Source organism: Geospiza fortis, unplaced genomic scaffold, assembly GCF_000277835.1.
Source record: "Geospiza fortis unplaced genomic scaffold, GeoFor_1.0 scaffold213, whole genome shotgun sequence".
Taxonomy (NCBI): Eukaryota; Metazoa; Chordata; class Aves; order Passeriformes; family Thraupidae; genus Geospiza; species Geospiza fortis.
Window position 1 is genome coordinate 141,620 of NW_005054399.1, and position 20,924 is coordinate 162,543.

General features: G+C 54.7%; 1 protein-coding gene across 1 annotated transcript in view; it reads left to right on the top strand.

The window, feature by feature from the left end:
- MPRIP (myosin phosphatase Rho interacting protein) overlaps nt 1-20,924 on the top strand; it is a 73,535-nt gene that overhangs the window by 7,027 nt on the left and 45,584 nt on the right. The window contains 2 exon segments of the mRNA XM_031061056.1: nt 4,877-4,954; nt 6,769-6,834. Coding sequence (XP_030916916.1) covers nt 4,877-4,954; nt 6,769-6,834 — 144 coding nt within the window.

Sequence of the window (20,924 nt, forward strand, 5' to 3'; positions counted from 1 at the left end):
GACTCATCCATCAGCGATGTTCTCTTGGCTCCAAGGTGTGCAAAACTGAGAGCAGAGCGGAGCTGGAACAGCCCAGATTTCCTATTTTGAGGTTGCAACCACAGTATTTGTGATGACTTTCTCCTTGAACTGTGCCAGAAACGGGTCCCTGCCTCTGGAGAGCTCTGAGTGGATCAGGAGACAGCACACAGGCAACGATGACCTTACTGTCCCCCCTCTCTGGGTCTGGATGAGAGCTGTCACCCCATTGTGCTCCCCTGGGTGTGGGAAGCAGCAGGCGCTGCTGTCGGAGGCTCCTTGGTGAATATTGGGGCTGACCCATAAAGGTGATGGAACAAGTTCTGCCTTGGATCCACCCCCAGCCTGGGTACATCATTTTTTTGTGGGGCTGCTGGAAGCCCTGGTATCACTTCCCTGGTGCACGGGGCTCCCTGCTCCCAGTGCTGGAGGCAGAGCCTAAAGCTCCGATGCAGCAATCCATTTTTCTTCCCCTTCCCGCTCAGTTGCCAAGCCTGAACAAAACAAGCCCTGCCTCCACCCGAGACAGGCTGATTACGTCTGCCGGCAGCCTAAACAGATTATCCCTCCCGCCACGCGCTCCGAGCCAGGAGTCTCTCCCGGCAATGGATTCGGGCTTCCCTCAGAACATGTGGGGTGGGTGGGCAGAGGCTCTGGGGGCATCCCAGCCCACCCAGGTGTGCAGCACCCCAGCAGGGATGGGGCTACTCTGCCGTGGGGTTGAGTCTGGACCCTAAGAGGGGATGTGGGTGTTGGTACAACTCTCCTGTTCCACCCTGTGCAGTGAGCTCCTGCAGCACTGTGGGGGTGGCACCGCGTGGCTCTGCTGGGTCCTGTGTGCCTGGCTGGTTTGTGTGGAGAGGGAAAAGCTGAAGGTGCCATCAAAAACACAGGAGGTGTGAAAGCCTGTCCAACAGGCAGCTGGTTGGTGTCACAGCCCACCTCCAGCCCTGTGACTTGGCACTCCTGTGACCCATCCTGCCCTCTGGAAGTGGTTGCCCTGTGGCCCTGGGGGTGTGCAGGGGTTCCTGTATCAGCCTGGGCTCTGGGAAGTGATGAGTGGCTCTGCACGTCCTTCAAGCCCAGTTCCCCATCTGCTGGGAGTTGTGTTCCCAGTGCTGGTGGAGCTGGTTGGGGTGGTTTGTCCATGCCTGGGCAGCATCAGCACAGCAGTCTGACAGCTTTGTGTAAACCCAGCTGGGGCCGCTTCCTTCTCCGCTTCCTCCCACCCGCCGTGCTGCCGGTGCTGGGCTGGAGGCAGCGTCCTCCCCCTGCATGCACTGTGGGCTCAGGGGATGGAAGCAGTGGTTGGAACAGCGACCTGAGAGGCAGGTGAGGTGCTGGTGTGCCCCAGAGCCCAGCTCCAGTGTCGGATCAAAGGTGGGATCCGATACCTGGACGCTCCCAGAGGTGTGACAGGAAGCAGAGTGGTGACGTGGGGGTGTTTCTGCCTGAGTCAGCCTCCAGCAGTCCCAGGGATGGGGCTGGGCACCGTGGGGCTGCAAACCAGCCACACCTCTCACGTGATGGTGGGGTGAGCGTCACCCCACCCCAACTCCATCAATGGCCGCTCTCCACTCTGCTCTCCCACAGCATTTTGTGGCTCACCCTCCGGCCAGGTACCTTCTGGATAAAAGCAAAGCCACCCACCCAGTGCCTGAGCACCCTGTGTGGCTGCTACCTGTGGAGAAACTACGTGGAGCTGCCCTTTGGATATCACCGGAGCTGCCAGGAGGCAAGCAGGGCCCTGCGTGGTCAAAGGCATCCTGGGAACCCTGGGGTTGTTTCTAACACCATCCCTAAATGTGAAGTTGGACAAATCTCCTTGGAAGAAGGAATTTTTGCTCGGAGGTCTTGCTCAGTGCTGGTTGTTGCATTTTCTTCCTCTTGAGGAGCTTTCCAGAGGAAGCCAAGCCAGTGGAAAGGACGTGTGATTCCAGCTCCATCCTGGTGCTCCAGTACCCTCCGGGACCTGCCTCCCACATCGGTTTTATTTTAAACCTTGCTTCAGCAGGGCCATTCCAATGCAGGTGTGATGAGCTTATTTCAGACACTTCGTGTGCTAATTCATATCCCTTTCATTTAGGCTTGTATCTCTCTGGGCATTTGCTTGGTTTTAGCAGGAGCTTGTTTTGGTTTGGCTTTAAAAAGCGCTGCTGCGTGTTCATTTGTTGATGGGTGGAACGAGGCTGCCCACGCTGCCTGGCTCTAATTCATACCTTTCAGCTATTTTGGTTTCAATATCTGGAATTGGATGCTTCTGCCAGAATAAGTGTAGCCCACTGGTGGTTTTTCTATGATGCTGGTACAGAAATGACTGTGCTCTGTGTTAAGGGTGTATATTTCAGGTGTTCGGTGTTTATTTATAGACAGTTTGAGCTAAAATTGGAATGGCTGAAGGCAAATTAATGTCTGCTTGGGGGTGTGAGCCAGGCTGGGGTAGGGCAGGACTTCATGCCTGTAATACTGGGTTAAGGCTGCTTGCTGCTGGCCCTGGTGATGATTCCCCTGTTGGTTTCACAGTTATTTTGTTCCTGGTGTGTCACTGGGACCTGCCTGCTGCTTGTCACACAGGCTGGATGCTGTGGGGTGCTCAGAGTGGCTGGGGTGGCTGCAGTGCTGTGGCTTGTGTCAAGGAGAGTTTTTGCTCATGGGGCTTTGCTGGGTTGAACACTTGGTCTTGGTTGGGAGCTGTGCTGGGGCGTAGAGGGGAAAACTGGGGGATGGAGGAGAGCTGAGCCCTGCCTGCAGCTGGGCTGTCTGGAGCATCACCAGGGTGCTGTCCTCGTGTCGTGGTGCCAAGCGCTGGGGACATCACGTGCTGTTGTCACTGTCATCCTCTTGTTCCTGCATGGTGGAGGCCACTCCTAAGATCTTCCCAAGCCCCAGCTGCTCAGCACTCACCCCGTGTGCTCTCACGGGAATTCGGGGACCCCATTTCTTGTCACAGTGACCCACTGAAGGGTCTCTGATGGTTCATCAGTAGTGATTAGCAATTCTGCTTTTGCACTGTAAAACACAAGAGACATTTGGGATGTTGGGCTCTTCCCAGGCCACACGGGTGGCCGTGGCCACATCCCAGCATGGCAGGGAACATTGGGATCCCCGCTCCCTCCGGAGCCCTCCCATGGCGTGGGCACGGATGCGTCACGGGCGGCTTTGGGTGGGGGCGCGGGGCGGCAGGTGGCATGGGGGCCACGGGCGAGCAGGGCACCGGCATCCAGGTGAGCTGGGCAGGGGTGACGGGGGGCTCCGGGCCCTTTGCCAAACCCAGGGAGGGTGGTGGTGCACGCAGGCGCCTTTCTGTGCCCACAGTGGGGTCGTGGGAACAGGTGTAGGGGTGCCCTGGGCCCCCATAACTCCCCCAAATTGGATCCCAATCCCAGCGCTTTGTTTTCATTGGTTTAAATCTCATTTAAAGGGGAAAGGAAGGAAGGTCTTCTCAAATCATGTTTTCCCAGCTGTTGGGAGAGCAACACCTCGAGCTGGTATGTCATATTGTGGAGGGGATAAGAGATTTTGTTATTTCTTTTTACTTTATAAACAGTAAAAGGTCTCCGGCGTGTTTCCAGTTTGCTTACTCAGTGCTTCATGCATTTGACAGTTTCTGGTGCATAGGCAGTTTCTTCTATTGTTTGCAGGGATTTTTCCAGAGGGGAAGCTTTTTTTTAACATTACAAAACCACAGAAACTGGCAGGAGGAATCTAGGGGAGGTACTGAATTGGAAACAGTTTTAAACTTTAAGGAACAGAAAAGAATGAAAGCAACAAGATTAACTGAATCAGTTAGAGAAGAGCTGGGAGTGTGTGTCCTTGTGACTTTTTGGCTGGGCCGGGATGGACGTGCATGGATGTTCCATGGTGGAAAGCAGTGTTCCCAGACCCAGGGTCTCCTGGAGCTGGCTCTGCTCTGGGTTTCCTCCCTCCTGGTCTCTCTTGGTATCTGTGGAGCCGCCTTGCTGGTGTGGCAATGTCTTGCCACTCTTGCAGCAGGATTTGGCCCCAGCCCTTGCCAGGTGTTGGCTCATCGTTTACAGCTTGACAAGGCAGTGGGAGCGGTGCCCGCAGTTTGCGTGGGAGGACATGCCCAGTGCCCATCCCCATCCCACCGCCTGCCATGGCGTGGGTCAGCTTCACCCTGGCCACTTCTGCATCCCAGCCATCAGTGGAAAGAGCCTGGATATTTTTCTTTCCACTGACATGTGGCAGTGCTGCAAGGTTCTTTCCGAGTATTCTTTCCCTTTCTCTTCCCGGCTGGCTGAATGAGCTGTTTTCCCTCCTCCTGCCTCTGACCTTCCTGCGTGCTCGCTGGGGGGAGCGGGCTGGCAGGGGCTGCCCTGCAGGGAAGCAGGAGTTGGATGTGCACAGCACGGGAAGCGGCTGGGAGCTGGAGAACTGCCAGCACTGGGTAGTTTTTCCTCTCTTAATTAACGAACGGAAAACATCGAGCTCTCCTTTGGAGTGTGTTTTTGCTTTGGAGGAGAGGCACGCTGCCGATGGCGACGGGAAGAGCTGCGCTGGGGATGGGCTCTGCCGGAGCTTGGTGCTCCGGGCACGGTGCCATGCAGGAGCAGCTGTGTTTGGAGTTTGTGCCTGGGGTTTTGCCTCCTCCCGAGTCCTCGTCTCAGTCCCGTTGGCACACAGTGTGTGTCACACCACGGGTTGCCATCAGACACCACGTTCCCTGCACTGGGAAGGCTGAGTTTGCCTGCGTGCGGGAGGCTGAGCTCACACAGCTGCCTTCGTGCTGGGGCTGCTGCAGTTTTCCGTGGTTCCTGACCATTGATTCCCTGTGGTGCTGATCCGTGTTGAGCCATTTTCCTCTGTGAGTGAGGGTTTCTCTGCTGTTTCTTTGCAGGCCAAACCCATTTATGGTGGCTGGCTGCTGCTGGCCCCGGAAGGAACAGACTTTGATAACCCCGTCCATCGCTCCCGGGTAAGTGAAGCTGAGACATCCCCTCCCCATGACGTTGGTGGGGGTGGCAGGAGGAGCAGCGAGGGCTGTCCCTGCCCATGGGGGTGGCTGTGACCCTGAGAGTGCTGAAGGCACCTCCATGCTCCCATTCTCTTGTGCAAACCAGGAAGCTGGGAGATGTTTCTGGCAGCAAGGCTGGAATGCCTTCTCTGGGATGCAAGGTCTCCCGTGCTGGGCAGCAGCCTTGGACACTGCAGGTGCGGGTCAGGCTCAGTCTGTGCAATTTTATTGCTTGTTGCTTTTGCTTTTTGATGTTTTGATGCTGCTCTCGTTTGCCTGACACGTGCCATGCTGCCAGGAAGGCGCTCAGGCCAGTGGGGTGTGGGCTGTGTGACTCTGAGCTGTGCTGCGACCATCAGAAGAGCTCCTAGTTTTCCTTTGGGGCTTGGAAACAGCTACTTTATTTTCTGCAGCTCGTCATGAGCATGCCCAGAGCTCTAGAGGGAGGCTGCATCCCATCCCCTAGTGTGGATATGCCGATGTCAGGCAGGTCCTGCAGCAGGGAAGGGGCTGAGTGGTGGTTCCCATTTGCTATAACCCTGCAGAGCTCTGAAGCCAAGTGCTGGCAGCAGTGACCTGCAGACAGAGCAGGACACACTCAGCTCCTTCCCAAAGGGGTTTCTCATGCCTGGCAGAAACAGCAGCATCCTGTGGGGTTGGAGCATCCCCCACTTTCCTGTCCTGGGGGGTGTGAGGCTCAGAAGGATGTGACCAGGCTGAGCTCCTTTCACTGCTGGCTTGTGACGAGGACTTCCAGCCTGTCCCCAAGCTTGTCTTGCAGGGAGCTTGCTGCTGAGGCTGCCAGGATGGGGCTGTCTTGTGCGTGGGAGGAATGGCAATGGTCCGTGAACCCTCTGTCACGCAGCCAAAATGTTTTGGGAGCTGTTTGTAATAAAAAAATCGTTCCCGAATGAACAAGAATTGGGTTCTGAGTTCAGCCTGGGGTATATGGGTCATTATTTGGAGTCACAGCTTGTCATAGGCTTGCTGGCCTGACATAAAGGGGACATGGGAGCCAGGTCTCCCTAGAACCCAGGCTACCTGCTAAGCTGGGGCTTGTGGAGGTCCACAAGGTCCTCCCTAGTTCTGCTTGTCCCTGAGCACCCTGGACTTTGCCTGAAGGGCTGAGAAAAGTGAGATAAGAATTGCTGCACTGGGGCTATGAATCCAGGACTTTTTTATTTCAGCCTGCTCAACCAGTTTTTGCTCTTGGCTGAAAACAACCTGGCACACATGAAAAAAAAAAAGGCAGTTTTCCAGCCAGATCAGTTCTCCAATCTAATTTGCTGTGCAGCTGCAGAGGCAGCATTGCCAGCGTGGTGCCAGCACTGCCTGGGCAGAGCCATGCCAGGAGTGCACCCACCATCCAAACTGAGCTCATGTGCTGCTGGGGGACATCTGACATGACACCCTGTCACCCCCCAGCACTAGGTGCTGGAATAGATGGTGCAGGATGAAGCTGAGGGCTCAGAGCATTTAGTTTGGGGATCCATCCCCAGTATTCGTGGCATGAACCTGAGTCATGAGAGGTTTAGTTTGGATATTAGGAAAACGTTCTTCCCCCAGAGGGTGGTCAGGCTCTGAACAGGCTCCCCAGGGAACGGTCAAAGTCCCGAGGCTGCCAGAGCTCAAGGCAGTCAGCATTGGGCAATGTGGGCTGATGCACACAGACCTTTGGCAGAGCCCTGCCAGCTGATGTGCAGCTCCAGTCCTCCCAGCAAGGCCCAGGGGCTGGTGGGCAGTGTCATGACCCACCTTGATGTCTTCTCTTGCAGAAATGGCAGCGTCGGTTCTTCATCCTCTACGAGCACGGGCTGCTGCGCTATGCCCTCGACGAGATGGTGAGTGCTGCCTGGCTCTGTCCAGCTCTGGGGATCAGCTGGGTTATCTGCTGCCCTTGGAGTGCTCTGCCAAGCTGGAGGAAAGTTGTGCTCGCTGGGTTTGACTCCCTGCCAGGCTGGGTTTGTGTGGGAGCTCAGTGGACACTGCAGAGGATGGGTGGGTGTTTCGCAGGCGTGCAAGTCCCTCCTGGCACGGGATTCAGCAGTTGCTGACAGATCCCACGCTGACAGGAAGTGCTGGAGGGGGTCCCCAAGGTTGTTCCCCCTCCTTTTTGCCCAGTTTCCCGGTGCCAGCTGGGTTTTGGATGTGGTGAATCACCTTGGCAGTGTCCGAGAAGGAGTCCTGCCTAGCGATGCCCGTGGAAAGTAGGTCAGCTGGAACGCCCTGGAGCTGCAGCTTGTCACCAGCACTGTTCCCAGCAGTAAAAGGGGATCAAAGGAAGGCAAACCCATTCACTGGGAGCTGCAGAGTGGGGCTGAAGAGCCCAGTAGGTCAGTCCCAGGAGCACCCAGGACTGCTGATCCATCCTGCTGGCTACTGGAAGCCCACGGGAGGGTGCCCAAGGCTGAGCAGGCTGGCACAGTGGGCACTCAGGTGCTGGGATCTGCCTGGGCAGGAGGCTCAGGAAGCCAGCTGGAGAGAGCACACCTGTGGGACAGGGACACATGGGGACCTGTGTCTGTGGCAGGGAGGCTCCCTGAGAGGTCAGTGTGCCTTGGTCCTCCTCCAGTACCTCCTGTGAGGGCACCGTGGAATGAGGAGGCTCGGCGAGTGTGGCTCAGGTTTCATGCTGTGTTTGTTTGTATTTTTACTTGGGGTTGGTCCAAGTGCCCTAAATAATTTAAATGTCTTTGGTAGGAGCAGTGGAGACTTTAATACATTTTCAGTGTCAGCAGCCTGGCTCTGCACTGGGCTGCTGTTTCCTGTCCTACATTGACGGGAGGGTGCTTTGTGTCTGGGTGGAGTAGGGAGATTCCCCAGTCTGAGGGTAGAGGTGCAGAAATGCTGGGAAAAACAAGCTGGATTTTTTTTTTTTGCTGTTTTGCATCTTGAGGAGGTTGACCTGCCCCAGGTTCTGCCACATCTGGGCAGAAGCAGACAGGCAGTGCCCCAGCCCTGTGCCACAGGGGCCCACAGTTCTCCAGGCACCTGCAGGGCTTTTTCCCCTTGAGAAGGGAGAAAGTGGAAAAATACAGACAAAAAAGGGAAGGTACAGATGTGCAGCATGGGATGGTGTCCTGGGCAGTGTGACAGCCCTGTGCTGGCTCCTGGACTCGCTGCCCCATGGCCACTTGTGGTGTGATGGATCCCAGGAGGGTCTGACGCAGCAGGAGACCTCCCAGGCAGTGGCAGGCTGGGATTGAGTGGCTCTGCTTGAACCTTTCAGACATTAATTTTGTGGGTTTGGCAATTTCTGCTCTTATTAAAAATGGAATTGGGGAGAGGAGTGAGCTTGGGAGGGAGTCCTGGGCTGGTGATGCTGGTGGAGACATTCCTGTGCCTGGCCAGGGAGGTTCTGCTCCTGGCTCCCAGCAGGTTGGAGAGCAGTGGGTGTGGAGGGGCAGCTCAAAGCACAAGCCCAGGTTGAGGAGACCTTGGGAGTCCTAAGAGATGTGGGTGCTGTGGTACCCAGAGACTGTGGAATGGGGCAGCACTGGGCCATGGGATGGGTAAAGTTTGGTGTTGGATTGGAGCATTTTTGGCATAGAAGGTGGGACAAGCAGGCACCAGCTGTCCTGCTTGTCCTGTTCTCTCCTGAGGCCTCCCCAGGGATATCCCAGAGCTGATCCTGAGTCTGTGCTCCTGCTTGGCCACCTTCTTTCTCAGTGTCAGTCATTCTGTCTGTCCTTGCTCTGCCATGGTTCCAGTCTGAAAACAAAATGAGTTCCACATGATGATGGGTGTGATGGGGAGAATTTGGCTCTGGACCTTCATCCCCTCAGACCAGGCGGAGCTGCCAGACTCTCTCCCTGGGGTCTCCCTCTTTCAGGCTGGGTGCAGCTGGTGGCACCCAGATCCAGCCTGGCCACTGGGAATGCCCAGGAGATTGCACCCCCTTCCCTCTGCAGGGACCATGCCAGCAGCTGTTCCCAGCTTTGCTGAGCCCTGCCTAAGCTGAGCCTGCTCAGACGTGCAGAAATTCCTGCCTTCCAACTGTGGGTGGATGTGGAGGTTGTGTGATCACTTGGGGATGCCTTCCCATCCTGAACATCCATCCCATGCTGGCTTGCTCCTGCTGTTTGATAAACCTTCGTGCTGGGACTGATGATGACAGGGCTGGTGCTTCTCTGCAGCAGCTGGAGGATGACAAAGCCACTCTTACTGAGGGAAAGCAGGAGAGAACAGGCTTGGGGTTGAGCTGCTGTGTTGTGAGTGTCCAAGGACAAGTTTCAGTTCTCCTGGTGGAGCAGCCTGTGGTCTCCAGTGAAACCACTGCCCTGGGAGAGCAGCCGGCACTGCGGTGCTGGGGCGGTCTGGGAGGCTTTGGTTGGGATTTGGGAGCTGCCACAAGAATAATGCAGGGCTCAGGGGCCAGAGCCAGCGAGTGGCAAGTGCAGAGCTTTGGCTGCCTTTGTTTTGATTGCTGTGATCTATAATTAGCGGCCGAGGTCTCTATAAATAGAGCCGGCCTGCGTGGGAATGGGAAGGCAGGAGGGCTTTGTGGGGATGGAGAGCTCTGCCATGTCCCTCCCTGGGGCTGCAGGTGGGCCCGTGGCCTCAAGCTCTGCTGGGGATGGATCCAGGTCCATGGCTGGGGCAGGTCAGAGGAGTGGGTCTGGATCTCCAGGCCAGCTTCTTAATGAATCACTGCATGTCCAAGCCAGGCCTTGTCTCTGTGCCTCAGTTTACCCCTGTGCTGCTCCTCTTGAGCTGGGATTTATGCTAGGTTGGCATTTTGCAACCTCCCTGGGGGTATTCTCATGTCACATCAGGCTTCCTTTTAGTAGCTGACACTATTAATTTAGAGGCTTTTTGCTTTGTGCATATGTTAGTTTGAAAACAGGACAAAATTCAGCTTGTCTGGGAGCATCTCAAACTCACTGGTGTGAGCATCTTCTGGATGGGCTCTTTTAGTTTCCCTGCAGGGATTCAGGGGGAGCATCCCTGTGCATGAAATACCCATTTTGCAACAAGCTGACCTCAGTCTGTGTCTGGTGAAATGTGTGAGCTCTATCTCTACCCTTCCTGTTACTTGCTGGAGTCAAATTGCTTTGTGAAATTGGGAAGGGATCTAGAAGGATGCTTGAATCAGTAGTCAGCCGCCTCAATACCAGAATTCCTGGGGTTGGATGGTTGTGTCCTCCATGGTGGTGCTGCAGACCCTTCCCGAGCTCACAGCAGGGTGGGCCTGCTCCTAAATCAGGAACTCAGATGGATCATAATGTCATTAACCTCAGTACGATGGAGCAGACATCCCTGCTCCAGCCTGTGATGGCAGGGAGGGAGGTCAGGAGGGAGCTGATGGGGCTGGGGTGAGATGGAGAGCGAGGCCAGCCTGGCATCTGGGAGTGGTTAGGGAGCAGTGGGACCCCTGGGCTGGGTGTATAAATAGGAGAAGAGAGGCCAGCTCAGAGGTGGGAGGTCTGGCACTCCACAGCAGGGCTGTGGGGTCACATCTGGAGACCTGCTTGGCCCCAGGCCCCATTACTGGCCACAGAAACCTAAGGAACTGATAAATGGGTAAAAAAGGAGAATGGTGCAAGCATTGGTGGCAGCTGGAGGGGGATCAGAGGAAGGGATGCATGCTTGCTGATGCTGTGATCCACAGACCTGTGTGATTATTGTTTCCTAATTCACCCCCCTCCAAACACCTCTTTATTTGGAGGAAAGGGGCATTTTAAGATGTCACTGTCAGCAGAGCTGTGCTGTGTTGATTTTCGTTGTAGTTACCTCCTTTGTCATCTGTATTGTTTTAAGAAGCCGAGAGCCCGTGTGTGTGTTTTCCCCCTCCTTTTTAGATCAAAGCAGTTTACTTCAGTTTTGGCACAGAATTGAAATTCATTGGCAGGGATTAAAAACGAACCTTAAACATCCTGGCCTCTCTGTCCTTACTTTTTCCACACATTTTGCCATTTAAGTGTTTCCAAGCTCTCCCTGCCCCCTCCTCCGTGGGAGTACCAGGCTTTACAAACCCCATTCCCCTCATCCCCAGTGGTTTCCCCCCATGGACACAATTTTGCCAGTGCCTCTGTTTGCCAGATCAAGACTTTCAGTTTCTGTTTAGCATAAAAAGTTTTTGGCTTGAATCAAAGCATGTTTGAAATTTAAAGTAAGCAGAGACAGAAAGGCTGGGTGGGAGTGACTGTGTGAGGCTCAGACAGTGACAGGGACCCCCCATCCCAGGTTTTTCCAAGACTGGATGTAGTCAAGTCAGGGTGGATGATGATCTGTGAGGTTTTATGTGGGATATTTGGTGTGTATGTCATAGATGATGCAGTAGCAATAAGGAAATGATGGGAAAATTGGGAAGCAGAGATCCTTTCTCCTTCAGGGAAGCTGGGCAGGAAAGGGACACCAGGGAGAGGGGACACAGTGCATGCTTGTGACTGCTCTAGAGGAGCTGCAGAGACAGCACGAGTGCTGGTGACTCTGAACAGAGCTCAGAGATCTTTGAGGAATTTGTTGTGTTTAATTTTCAATACTCATTTGGGGGAAAAAAGTCCATGAGCCTACAGGGAGCCCTGGGAACTCATTCCCCGGAGCATTGCTGAAGTCAGGACCAAGCAGCCTCGAAGGGGGTGAGAGGAAGATGCACAAATCTTCACTTGTGGTTTTATATTGTCTGTCTTGATGCTGATAGAAGTGTCATTACTGGGGTTGGGTGTGGGGATCCCATAAGGGTGACTATGGGGTGTTCATGTCTTCCCATTTCTCTCTGCTCCAAGTGTCTGGCCCCAGCTGCTGCAGGAGGTGGGTTCTGCTGTCAGGACACCCCAGGCTCCTCCAGGAATGGTTCCCTACATTTGCTGAACCCTCTTCTGGTTTATGTCTTTTAGTTTGGCTTTTAGTTTGGGAAGGTAAAACTGCTGAGCTGCAGAAGGAGAATTTGGGAGGGGGCTGAGGGAACAGGAAGCTCTCTTCCAGGGATGGCTTCATCATGAGTTCTGGCAACTGACAATGGCCAGGGACCATCATCGGGGCCCCAAAAGTGCCTGGGTTTATTGTGAGCTTTGGAGAACACTGTTGTCCACATTCAAGCCCCCCAAGAAGGACATTTCATGGCTGCAGGACCCTCTCAGGAGAGGCCCCGGTGTGAAACAATCCGCGGTGGGAGGTTTGAGAGTTAACAGGCAGAAGGAGGATGAAAGTGGAGTTGAAAGCTGGATGCAGCCAGCGACCTCCTAACACAAGCTGCTTTGATGACCTGGCCCAGGTGCTTCCTTCCTGGAAACAACACAGCCCCTATTGTCTTCTGCAGGGCGAGCCACAAAGCTGGAATTGCTCTTAGGCTGAGCAGCAAGGACAGGTTCAAGTGGCTCCATCCTTCTGCTTTTTCCCCACTCCTCATCCCTCGGCGCTTTTCTGTAGAAGACGTGTGCCAGAGCAGCAAGGGAAGCGAGTTGGAGTTTAGATTGCATTTATCTTGTTCGTGGGGGGCAGAGTGAAACAGGCACTTGCAGCAGCTGGAGTTCCTTTGTGACTCCTGGACCTGTGGCTTCCAGCCTGGCTGCGGGCTCTTGGTGAAGGAAAAATCGTATCTGCTGGAAAAGATTATTGTGGAAATCAAGCTCTGATGGCATTTAGGAGGGAAGATGTCAGGGCTGGCAGTGAAATGGCACAGCTGAGGCTGAGCAGTTACCCTGGCATGGGCCCCGTGGTCCCCCCAGGCAGCAGAGGAAGGGGCAGAGGTGGGTGCCTGATCCCAGCTCTTTCCAAGCCAGGGCGGTGCTGGGCTCCCAAGCATCCCCCAGTCCCTGGGTGACCATGCCAGTGCACACATGAATGACCAAACCACCCAAGGAACCAACAAAAACTCAATTTTTTCGCCCTGCTGTTGCTTGGTGCTGGCGAGGGGATGTGAAACGAGGCGCCTGCAGAACAACCCTGAGCCCACCAGCTGCAGCCATGTGGTGGGGATGGGGCTGGGTTTAATTCTTTCCACCGTATCAGGTTGGTGAGGACCACCAGTGGGCTGTGGGCTTCAGGCTGGGTGATGCTGGGTGATAGCATCCCTTTCCCTGCTCCTGGAAGCAGCAGCATCCCAGCAGCTGGCACATCCCTCTTCCCGCTGAGGATCATGAGGTATCCTGGCATGGACTGGTGGGATTCAGTGCTGCAAACCCCTCAGTGACAGCTCAGAGAGGAGGATGAGGACATGAATGGAACAAGGCAACAAAGCTGCTCCAAAAATCAAAGCGCGTTCCCCCCCTTTTTTTTTTCCCCGGCAGAGATCCTGCATTCATTGATTGTTGACATGACATATGTGGGTTGGAGAAAGGCAGCAGCAGCTTCTGGCAGGGGGGGGAGCACAAAGCGAAGGGGGTGGGCGATGCCGCTGGCGTCCCCCCTTCCTGCCCCCGCTCCCACCCCTTTCCCAGCCAGCCCTGCGCTTCCCGGCGTCCTCCCACCCTCCGGGGAATGTGGGGAGCTGCACTCCCTCTTTTTTGGTTTTATTTTTTTTTATTTATTTTTAATTTTTTTTGGGTCCGCATTGGGAGCCGGCCTTGGTTCCCCGCCCCACCCTCCACCCTGCGCCAGTGTGTGCAGGGAGCTGGGAAAATGCAGAAATAAATAAATACACAATTAGGCAGGCGTCCAGCCATGGAGGGGGGCGTGCTGCAAAAAGAGACTCTGGCCAAATTTTGGAATGCCTGAGAAAGCAGCTGGAGCCGTGGGCGAGTGCGGGGTTCTGGGCTTCCCACTGCAGCAGGGGGGGCTGTGACCCCTGAGGAGGAGGAGGAGGATGAGGAGGATGGCAGCTTCCAGCCTTGCTCTTGGGGGGCTTCCCCACACTGGCATCTCACAGAGTCCAGGACAAGGCGTGTTTGTGCTGGAGCATGGTGAGAGTGAGGGGTTTCAGTGTGTTCTTGCCTCGGCCCAGGAGTGATTTTTCCACCAAAACCCGAGTTGTGCCCTCTGTTCAAGCAGCAACATGGCTTGGGGTTAATAAATTACTTATTTGCAATCTTTGTTTCTCTGTTAGGTAAGCATTGGTGAATATGATATTTCTGCTTTATCCCAGGCTATGAATTATTCATCAGGTTTGGAGGCTGTAAAAGGGACGTCAGGTTAAAACTTGCGTGGAGACAAGCTGAGGTCTTCAGTGAGGTTTTGTAAACAGCTTTTCTCAGGGTTACCAAGTGCAGGGGTTTCGCAGGAGTCTTACTCCTTTTGTCTTTGCTGTTTTAAGGCATTTTTGGTGAAAAATTAGAATTTCCAGGCATATTTGATTATTGGTCTTGCTCATTTACTTACCATGGGCTGCAAGATACAAAAGTAGAAAAAAAAAATCAAAATACTGTTTTTCCTTTATGGAGGACCAGGTAACAGCGTGTGAATGTGCTCTTGGTGACATGTATTTTGTAAGATCTTTTTATTTTGCCCTGTTTCTTCAAAGCAACAGAGGAGGCTCTTTCCTGCAGTCACTGAAGTCTGACTGCAAGCAGGCAACGAGATAAAACAGCCAGACAGCTTTGCTGAAAGTTGAAATTACCATAGGTAAATCACGTGTGCTGCAACTTCACTTACCCTTCACCTCCTTCCTGCAGGATCCCATCCAGGAGCTGGTTTGTGGGTGTGTTAACAGCCTTGTGCTCTGCTCCTGCAGGCAGCACAGCTCCTCTTGTGCTACTGGAGGAGAGAGGTGCTGCGTGTGGAGCTTGGGGTGCTCCAGGAGCTGGGGAAAGCAGGGAAGGTCCCACCTTCCATGGAGGTTTTTTTCCCCCCTGTGTTTTCCTGGCATGCGCTCCATGGCTGTGCCACATCTCTGCTGCCATGGCACCCCTTGCCATGGGGATGCAGGAAGGAAATTCTTCACTGTGAGGATGAGGAGAGCCTGGCACAGGTTGCCCAGAGGAGCTGGGGCTGCTGCATCTCTGGAAGTGTCCATGGCTGGGTTGGATGGGGCTTGGAGCAACCTGGGATAGTGGAAGGTGCCCCTGCCCATGGCAGGGGGTTGGAACAGGATGAACCTTCCAACCCAAACCATTCTGTGATTCTGTGGCATGATCAGAGGGGTCTTGGCTCTTGCACCCCCCAGGCCTTGGGTGCTGTGGCTCTCCATGATTTTATGGCCAAACAGAGCCCTGGGAAGCTGCAGTGAGGCCGTGGGCTGCTGTCCCACTGTGACCCAGGGGCTTGGAGCAACCTGGGATAGTGGAAGGTGCCCCTGCCCATGGCAGGGGGTTGGAACAGGATGAACCTTCCAACCCAAACCATTCTGTGATTCTGTGGCATGATCAGAGGGGTCTTGGCTCTTGCACCCCCCAGGCCTTGGGTGCTGTGGCTCTCCATGATTTTATGGCCAAACAGAGCCCTGGGAAGCTGCAGTGAGGCCGTGGGCTGCTGTCCCACTGTGACCCATGGCTGTCCCCACTCTCCTCCCAGTTCCCTTTGCTGTGGGTGACTGGTCCTTGGGCAGAGGAGGCAGAGGGAACAGGCACACAGCGTGGTTTTAGAAGTGTCCCAGCAGCATCCTGACCTCATGCAGGATTTCCACCTGTTGTGATGGTGTGACTGGAGAGAAAGGTGGGGTTTTGGAGCACACCCAGCCTTGGCCCTTTCCTCCACATTTCATCAGCCCTGCTGCGATCACATCGATAAAGGCTCAGGGATCACAAGGGCACTGGGGAGCTACTGGGATATAATTAGGGTTTTGGTTCACTTTCCTGGCTGCTTTCCCATTAGGGGAGGGACAGCAGGGATTATGGATGGAGCAGATGTGTGGAGGGGAGGGGTTGTTTGGCTTGCATGGGTGGTTAATGCCATGTACAGGCCAGTGCTGAGGGGGGTGAACTGTTGTCATCCCAGGCATGGAGCATGGAGAAATCTTTTGTGCTCACCCCCCTCACGTGCTCGAGCCCCAGATTGCTCCCCTCTGCTGGATTGCACAGCTGCTCCCAAAGGAGGGGTTGGGAGCAGCACAGGGCTATGAATTCCCTCCTCTCCCTGTGCTCCTCTACAGGAGCCAGATGTGAGCAGCAGGTTTAGGGAGAAAATGCTGCTGCCCTGGGACAGTTCCAGCAGCTTTATGTGTTAGTCACGAATTTTTCCTGGGCATTTAAAGCACTTTTTACCCCACGTGCCACTTGCCTGTGAACCTGGTGGTGCCTGCCTGGCCAGGACAGCTCTTTGCTATCAGTGTCAGTGCCTCCACCATATCGTGCCTGTGGCAGCAAAGCCCAGCTCACGCTGCTGCTGGGTGGTCTCCTTCCCCCACAACAGTTGTGTGTGTGCCTGTTGGGAACTTTTCTCCTTGAACTGCCCAGAGGGCTCACATTTTGTACCATTTGGTGCGATGGCCAGTGGTCAAAGTTTGGGAAACTCCAGCCATCACCTCGACTTTTGGGAAGGTCTGCAGGGTCCAAGCTGGTCTGGAAGTTGCTGGAAGCAGCTCAGAGTGAGTGTGGGGTTCTCTGTAGGGTGTGGGGTGCAGGATGTGGCTGCTGCTTGGTTGGCCAAGTCAAGCCAACCTCTTAGGCTTGGCCAACCCTCACACCTCCAGCTGCAGACCCCACGGGCCCTGGGAGCCCGGCCTGCTGGTATTCCCAGCCCGGCAGGAAGCTCTGCAAAGCTCATAAGAGCGGTGCTGGGGAATAATGAGATTTCCAGACTAATTTGGCCGGATTCAAGAACTTCCACTGAAGCATCTGCGCCCGTGGGAGTTGCCCGAGCCTCCGGTGGATCTGGTGCTGCTGATCTCCAGGGCTGTCATCTCCTCCTCTGCATTTGCTGAGTGCCAGTACAAGACCTGTATTGAGAGTCCTGGGGAGTGAAGATGGGATACCGCGCCATGGTGACTGCAGGGCCTGAAATTATCCAGAGCTCCAACAATGGCTGTTGGAGGTGGCTCTTCATGGCTGTGATGCTGCTGATGGCTCGGTCTGTCCCTGTGTCTTTGCACTCATTCCTCTGCTTGGTTGCATTTGCAGGAGAGGTTGTGGGATGGCTGGGGAGGAGGTGATCTGTCCCTCCTTTCTCTCTAGGCTGGGAGATGGGTTTACTTAGTGGGAGGTACAGGGATTTGGTTGATCTAATTTTCTGCTTTCCTTGGATGACAATTACCTTGGTCATGTTCCCTCACCCCCATGAAGCAGAAATCCAGTTCTAGCTGGAACTGGGGCTGGCCAACATGGGTAGAGTCATCCTGCCTCAATCCAAGCTTTCCTCCTCCTGAGCTGTGTCCAAAACTGGCATCACTGTGTGTATGGCCATCTTGGTGTGTGGGTGACCTTAGGGAGCTGTGGCTGCTGGTGTTTGGTGAAGCCCCTTGCTGCTGTGGAGGCTCTGTGAGCGCAGAGCTGGTGCTGAGCTCCTGCACATGTGTGCCTGGCACACGGTGCAGGGACCACCTGGGACTCATCTCCTACACCGAGGGGGTGGAGGATAAAGTTGACAAGGCCAATTTGGAACAGTGCAATTTAAGATTCAAGTATCAAGATGCAAATGAAGCCCGTTTTTCCTTCCCACCTCCAAACAACTGCAGTTCTCTCTCCAGGAAACTCCTGTCATGATCTCTGCACCAAGCTCTGGTCTGTCCGTGGTCTTGCCGGGTTTTTGCCATCAGGCTGATTACCATGACAACTTGCTGGAAGGCTGCAGATATTTGCTTCCCCCTTGGCTGTTGTGCCTGTGCATCTGGGAGCAGAGAAGATGCCACGCTGGCAGCTGTGAGCAGATGGGGTCGGATCTGTTATCATGTATTCCTCCCGCCCCCCTCCTCAGCGGGGAGGAGGACATTTTGCATTTTAAATGCATCTAAATCCCATAGAGCAAGAGGAAAGAGTAACTTTTGGGTTTGCAGGGCTGCAAGGTGGTGCCTTTGGCACTGCAGGACTGGCAAATGCCTGTGCATTTCTGGGCTTCTGCTTTGGTCCCCAGAGAGTTGGGATAGGGCTTGAGCGGATACTCTGAGCTCTTTGTACAACGTTTGGCTTTTAGTTTGGTCCACAAACAGCCAGGATGGCAGCTCAGAGCAGCCTTTGGATACCTCACCCTGGCAGGACCTTGCTGTCCTTCCCATCATGGTGCCAGTGTCTTCTGCATCTCTCTCCCTCTTCCTCTCAAGCAGCCTTGGAAGTGGAATGTGCGTATCTGTGGTTGCAAGCTTCCCTGAAAGGCTCCTGGATTTGTCCATACTGCTGAGGACCTAGAGGGTCAGACACCAGTGCTGAGGGAGGTTGAACCCATTTGGTGACCACCAGTGGGTTTGCTGACCCTCCCTGCCCAGCACGGGTGGTTGTGCCAGGACTGGATACGGCTGTTCCCACCATGCACAGACCCCGCAGAGGCTTCTCAGCAGTAAAGAGGTTAACAGGAAGGAGGCAGGCTAGGCTCTGGCTGCCAACTCCGACCCTGCTTTGGAGTGGGGAGCAGCTGGGAGCAGCAAGAGCAGTGCGAAAATAGCCTTATAAGGCCAAGAGGAGCCGGCTCCAGCCTCCGCACAGCCCGGGCCGGGCTCGCTCCGCTCCAGCACCCGCTGGCCGGATGGGTGCCCATGGGGACGGGGCTACAAATGGGATGTGTGGCCCCAAACCTGCCCTGGGATGGGTGCTGGCCATGCCTGGCTGAGGTGGCACTGGGTGGGAGAGGAGCCCAGGGGTGCACCCAGCCAGTTTGCAGGCAGCTCCCGGCCTCGCTCAGTGTTTAGACTCGCTGTCTGTGGACATAAACACCAACTCTGCTTAAAAGCGGCCCCTGGCTGAACTCTCCTGCCCAGCCCCTGCACTTCACCCCCTTCTCAAACTGCTCCCTGAGGAAGAAAATTCCATCCCAGTGGCAAAAGGGGAGCTGATGTTGTTTTATGTCCTGGTGGAATCTCAGGAGGGCTCTTCAGGGGCTGGCATGCAGAGACAGGTGTGTGTGGCACTTGCTAACCCATCCCAGCTCCTTGGGGTGGGTGATCTGGGGCTATGGGGAATTCCTTCAGCAAAACAAATCCCAGGAGCTGGCTGTCAGCACCTGTGATGAGCAACCCAGGGTCAACAGTGGGGAAATCTGTGGTGGGGCTGGGGAAAGTGGCATTTGTGGCATTTTTCCATCTGGGGGATGTTCTGCATTGCTGGCTGCACCCCAGGGCAAGTGTCCTATCCCCTTCTTGTGCTGGCACAAGTTTGTTGCCAGTACAGAGGCACATTGGCAGGTGCCAAGGCCACATCTGCAGAGCACTGCTTGTGCCTCTGTCTGTGAAAGGGAAGTTTGCAGGTGAGAAAGGTGTGCTCAGGTGGGCAAGAAAAGATACCTGCCTCTTGTTTGGATGGCACAGGGAAAGCAGATCTGCCACGGGGATGTGGGAGCACAACCTTCTGCTGCCCTTCAGTGGGTGACTCCTCCAGTCCATCCTTTTGCAGAGCCCACAGAGGTTGTTTTCAACCTCTTTGTCTAATTTAATAAATCCAGGATGCTCAGCCTGCCAGCTGATCTATAAGTGTAATAAATCTGCCCACCACAGCACTCCAGCCCCGTTGTGGCCCTGTCAAGAGCCTCGTGCCTGGTGGCAGGAAGCCCAAAAGGCTCATTAAAGCCCTGCTGCTGTGCCAGCCATGCTAGCCTGGCACCTGGGCAGCTCAGGGCAGGCTGAGCCAGCCCTGTGTGCATGCACAGAGCATCCCAAGCTGGGATTTGGGAGCTGCATCCCCAGCTGGGATTTAGGAGGTCATGCCTCGCCTTGCATGGCTGAAAAGGGGTGACTGTACATCTGAAAAGGGATCTCTGCAACTCCCTGAAAGGTGGTGTCCAAATGTGGGTCAGTGTCTTCTCACAGCTAACAAGTGATAGGACAAGAGGAAACAGCCTCAAGTTGCTCCAGAGGAGTTTTAGGTTGGATACTAGGAAAAAATTCTGTAATGAAAGAGTGGTCAAGCATAGGAACAGGCTGCCCAGGGAAGTGGTAGAGTCACCATCCCTGTAAGTGTTCAAAGAACACACAGATGTGGTGCTTAGGGACGTGGTTTAGTGGAGGACCTGGCAATGCCATGGGTTAATGGTTGGAGGTGTTTCTAGAATTCTATAACTTTCCAAGGAGTTGGTGCTGTCTTGATGGCCTCCAGGTGGGAATGGTGGATGTGGCTCTGGGTTAGAGTCCCAGTGCCATGCTGGTGCTGGGAGCTGCGTGTCCAAGCTCTGTCTGTGCCCTTGCCCAGCTGTGGTTGTCTCCATGTTGCCCTGATGTGCCTGTGACAATGTGAGAGCAAAGTCTTGCTCCCTTCTGTTTGCATCCTGCCTGGAGCACTGTGATCAGCTGAGCCCAGGCGCTGGGATGGGGGAAGCTTTTAGCAGACACAGGAGCTGCCTTTGCAGAGCACTGGGGAGTGCTGTGAGTGAGCAGCACTCGGCAGCCACCTTCATGAATATTTCAGCTGGGAGAATTAACATTTGTCAGGACACATTTATGGAGGCAGCGTGGATGTCTCTTCCCCAGGCGCTGCAGGCTCGCTGCTGCTCCAGGGCAGTGCTGGGAGCCAGGGCAGTGCTGCCAGATCCTGAGCCCAGAGTGGGACAGCAGAGCTGTGATCTCCCCTGGGCCAGCCAGGCCCCGGTGCCAAGGCAACCAGCCTGCCATGCGAGATAGACAAATGGTTGTGGGTTTTTTTTTTTTTTTCTCTTCCCCTCCTGGTTCTTGGCAGAAAGTAAAATGTCCCTTTTGTTTGGTTTCCTCCTCCCCCCTGCCCCATCGCCTTTCTTTAAAGGTTGTGTTCCAGATTTCATCAACCCACGTTGTGTAATAGCCCTGGACAACGGGCTGGGCATTGGCCATGCCCCATGGAGGCCATGGCAGAGCCCCTCCTCAGGAGCCTGACCCTGGGGTTACCTGCTCCAAACATCCTGTGTACAGCTCCTGAGCAAAGCTCCCTTGTATTTTGTATCAAGCTGCTATGATCCCTATGTGTTAGAAATTACAGGGAAAGTCCTTGGAAAAAAAAAATCAGAA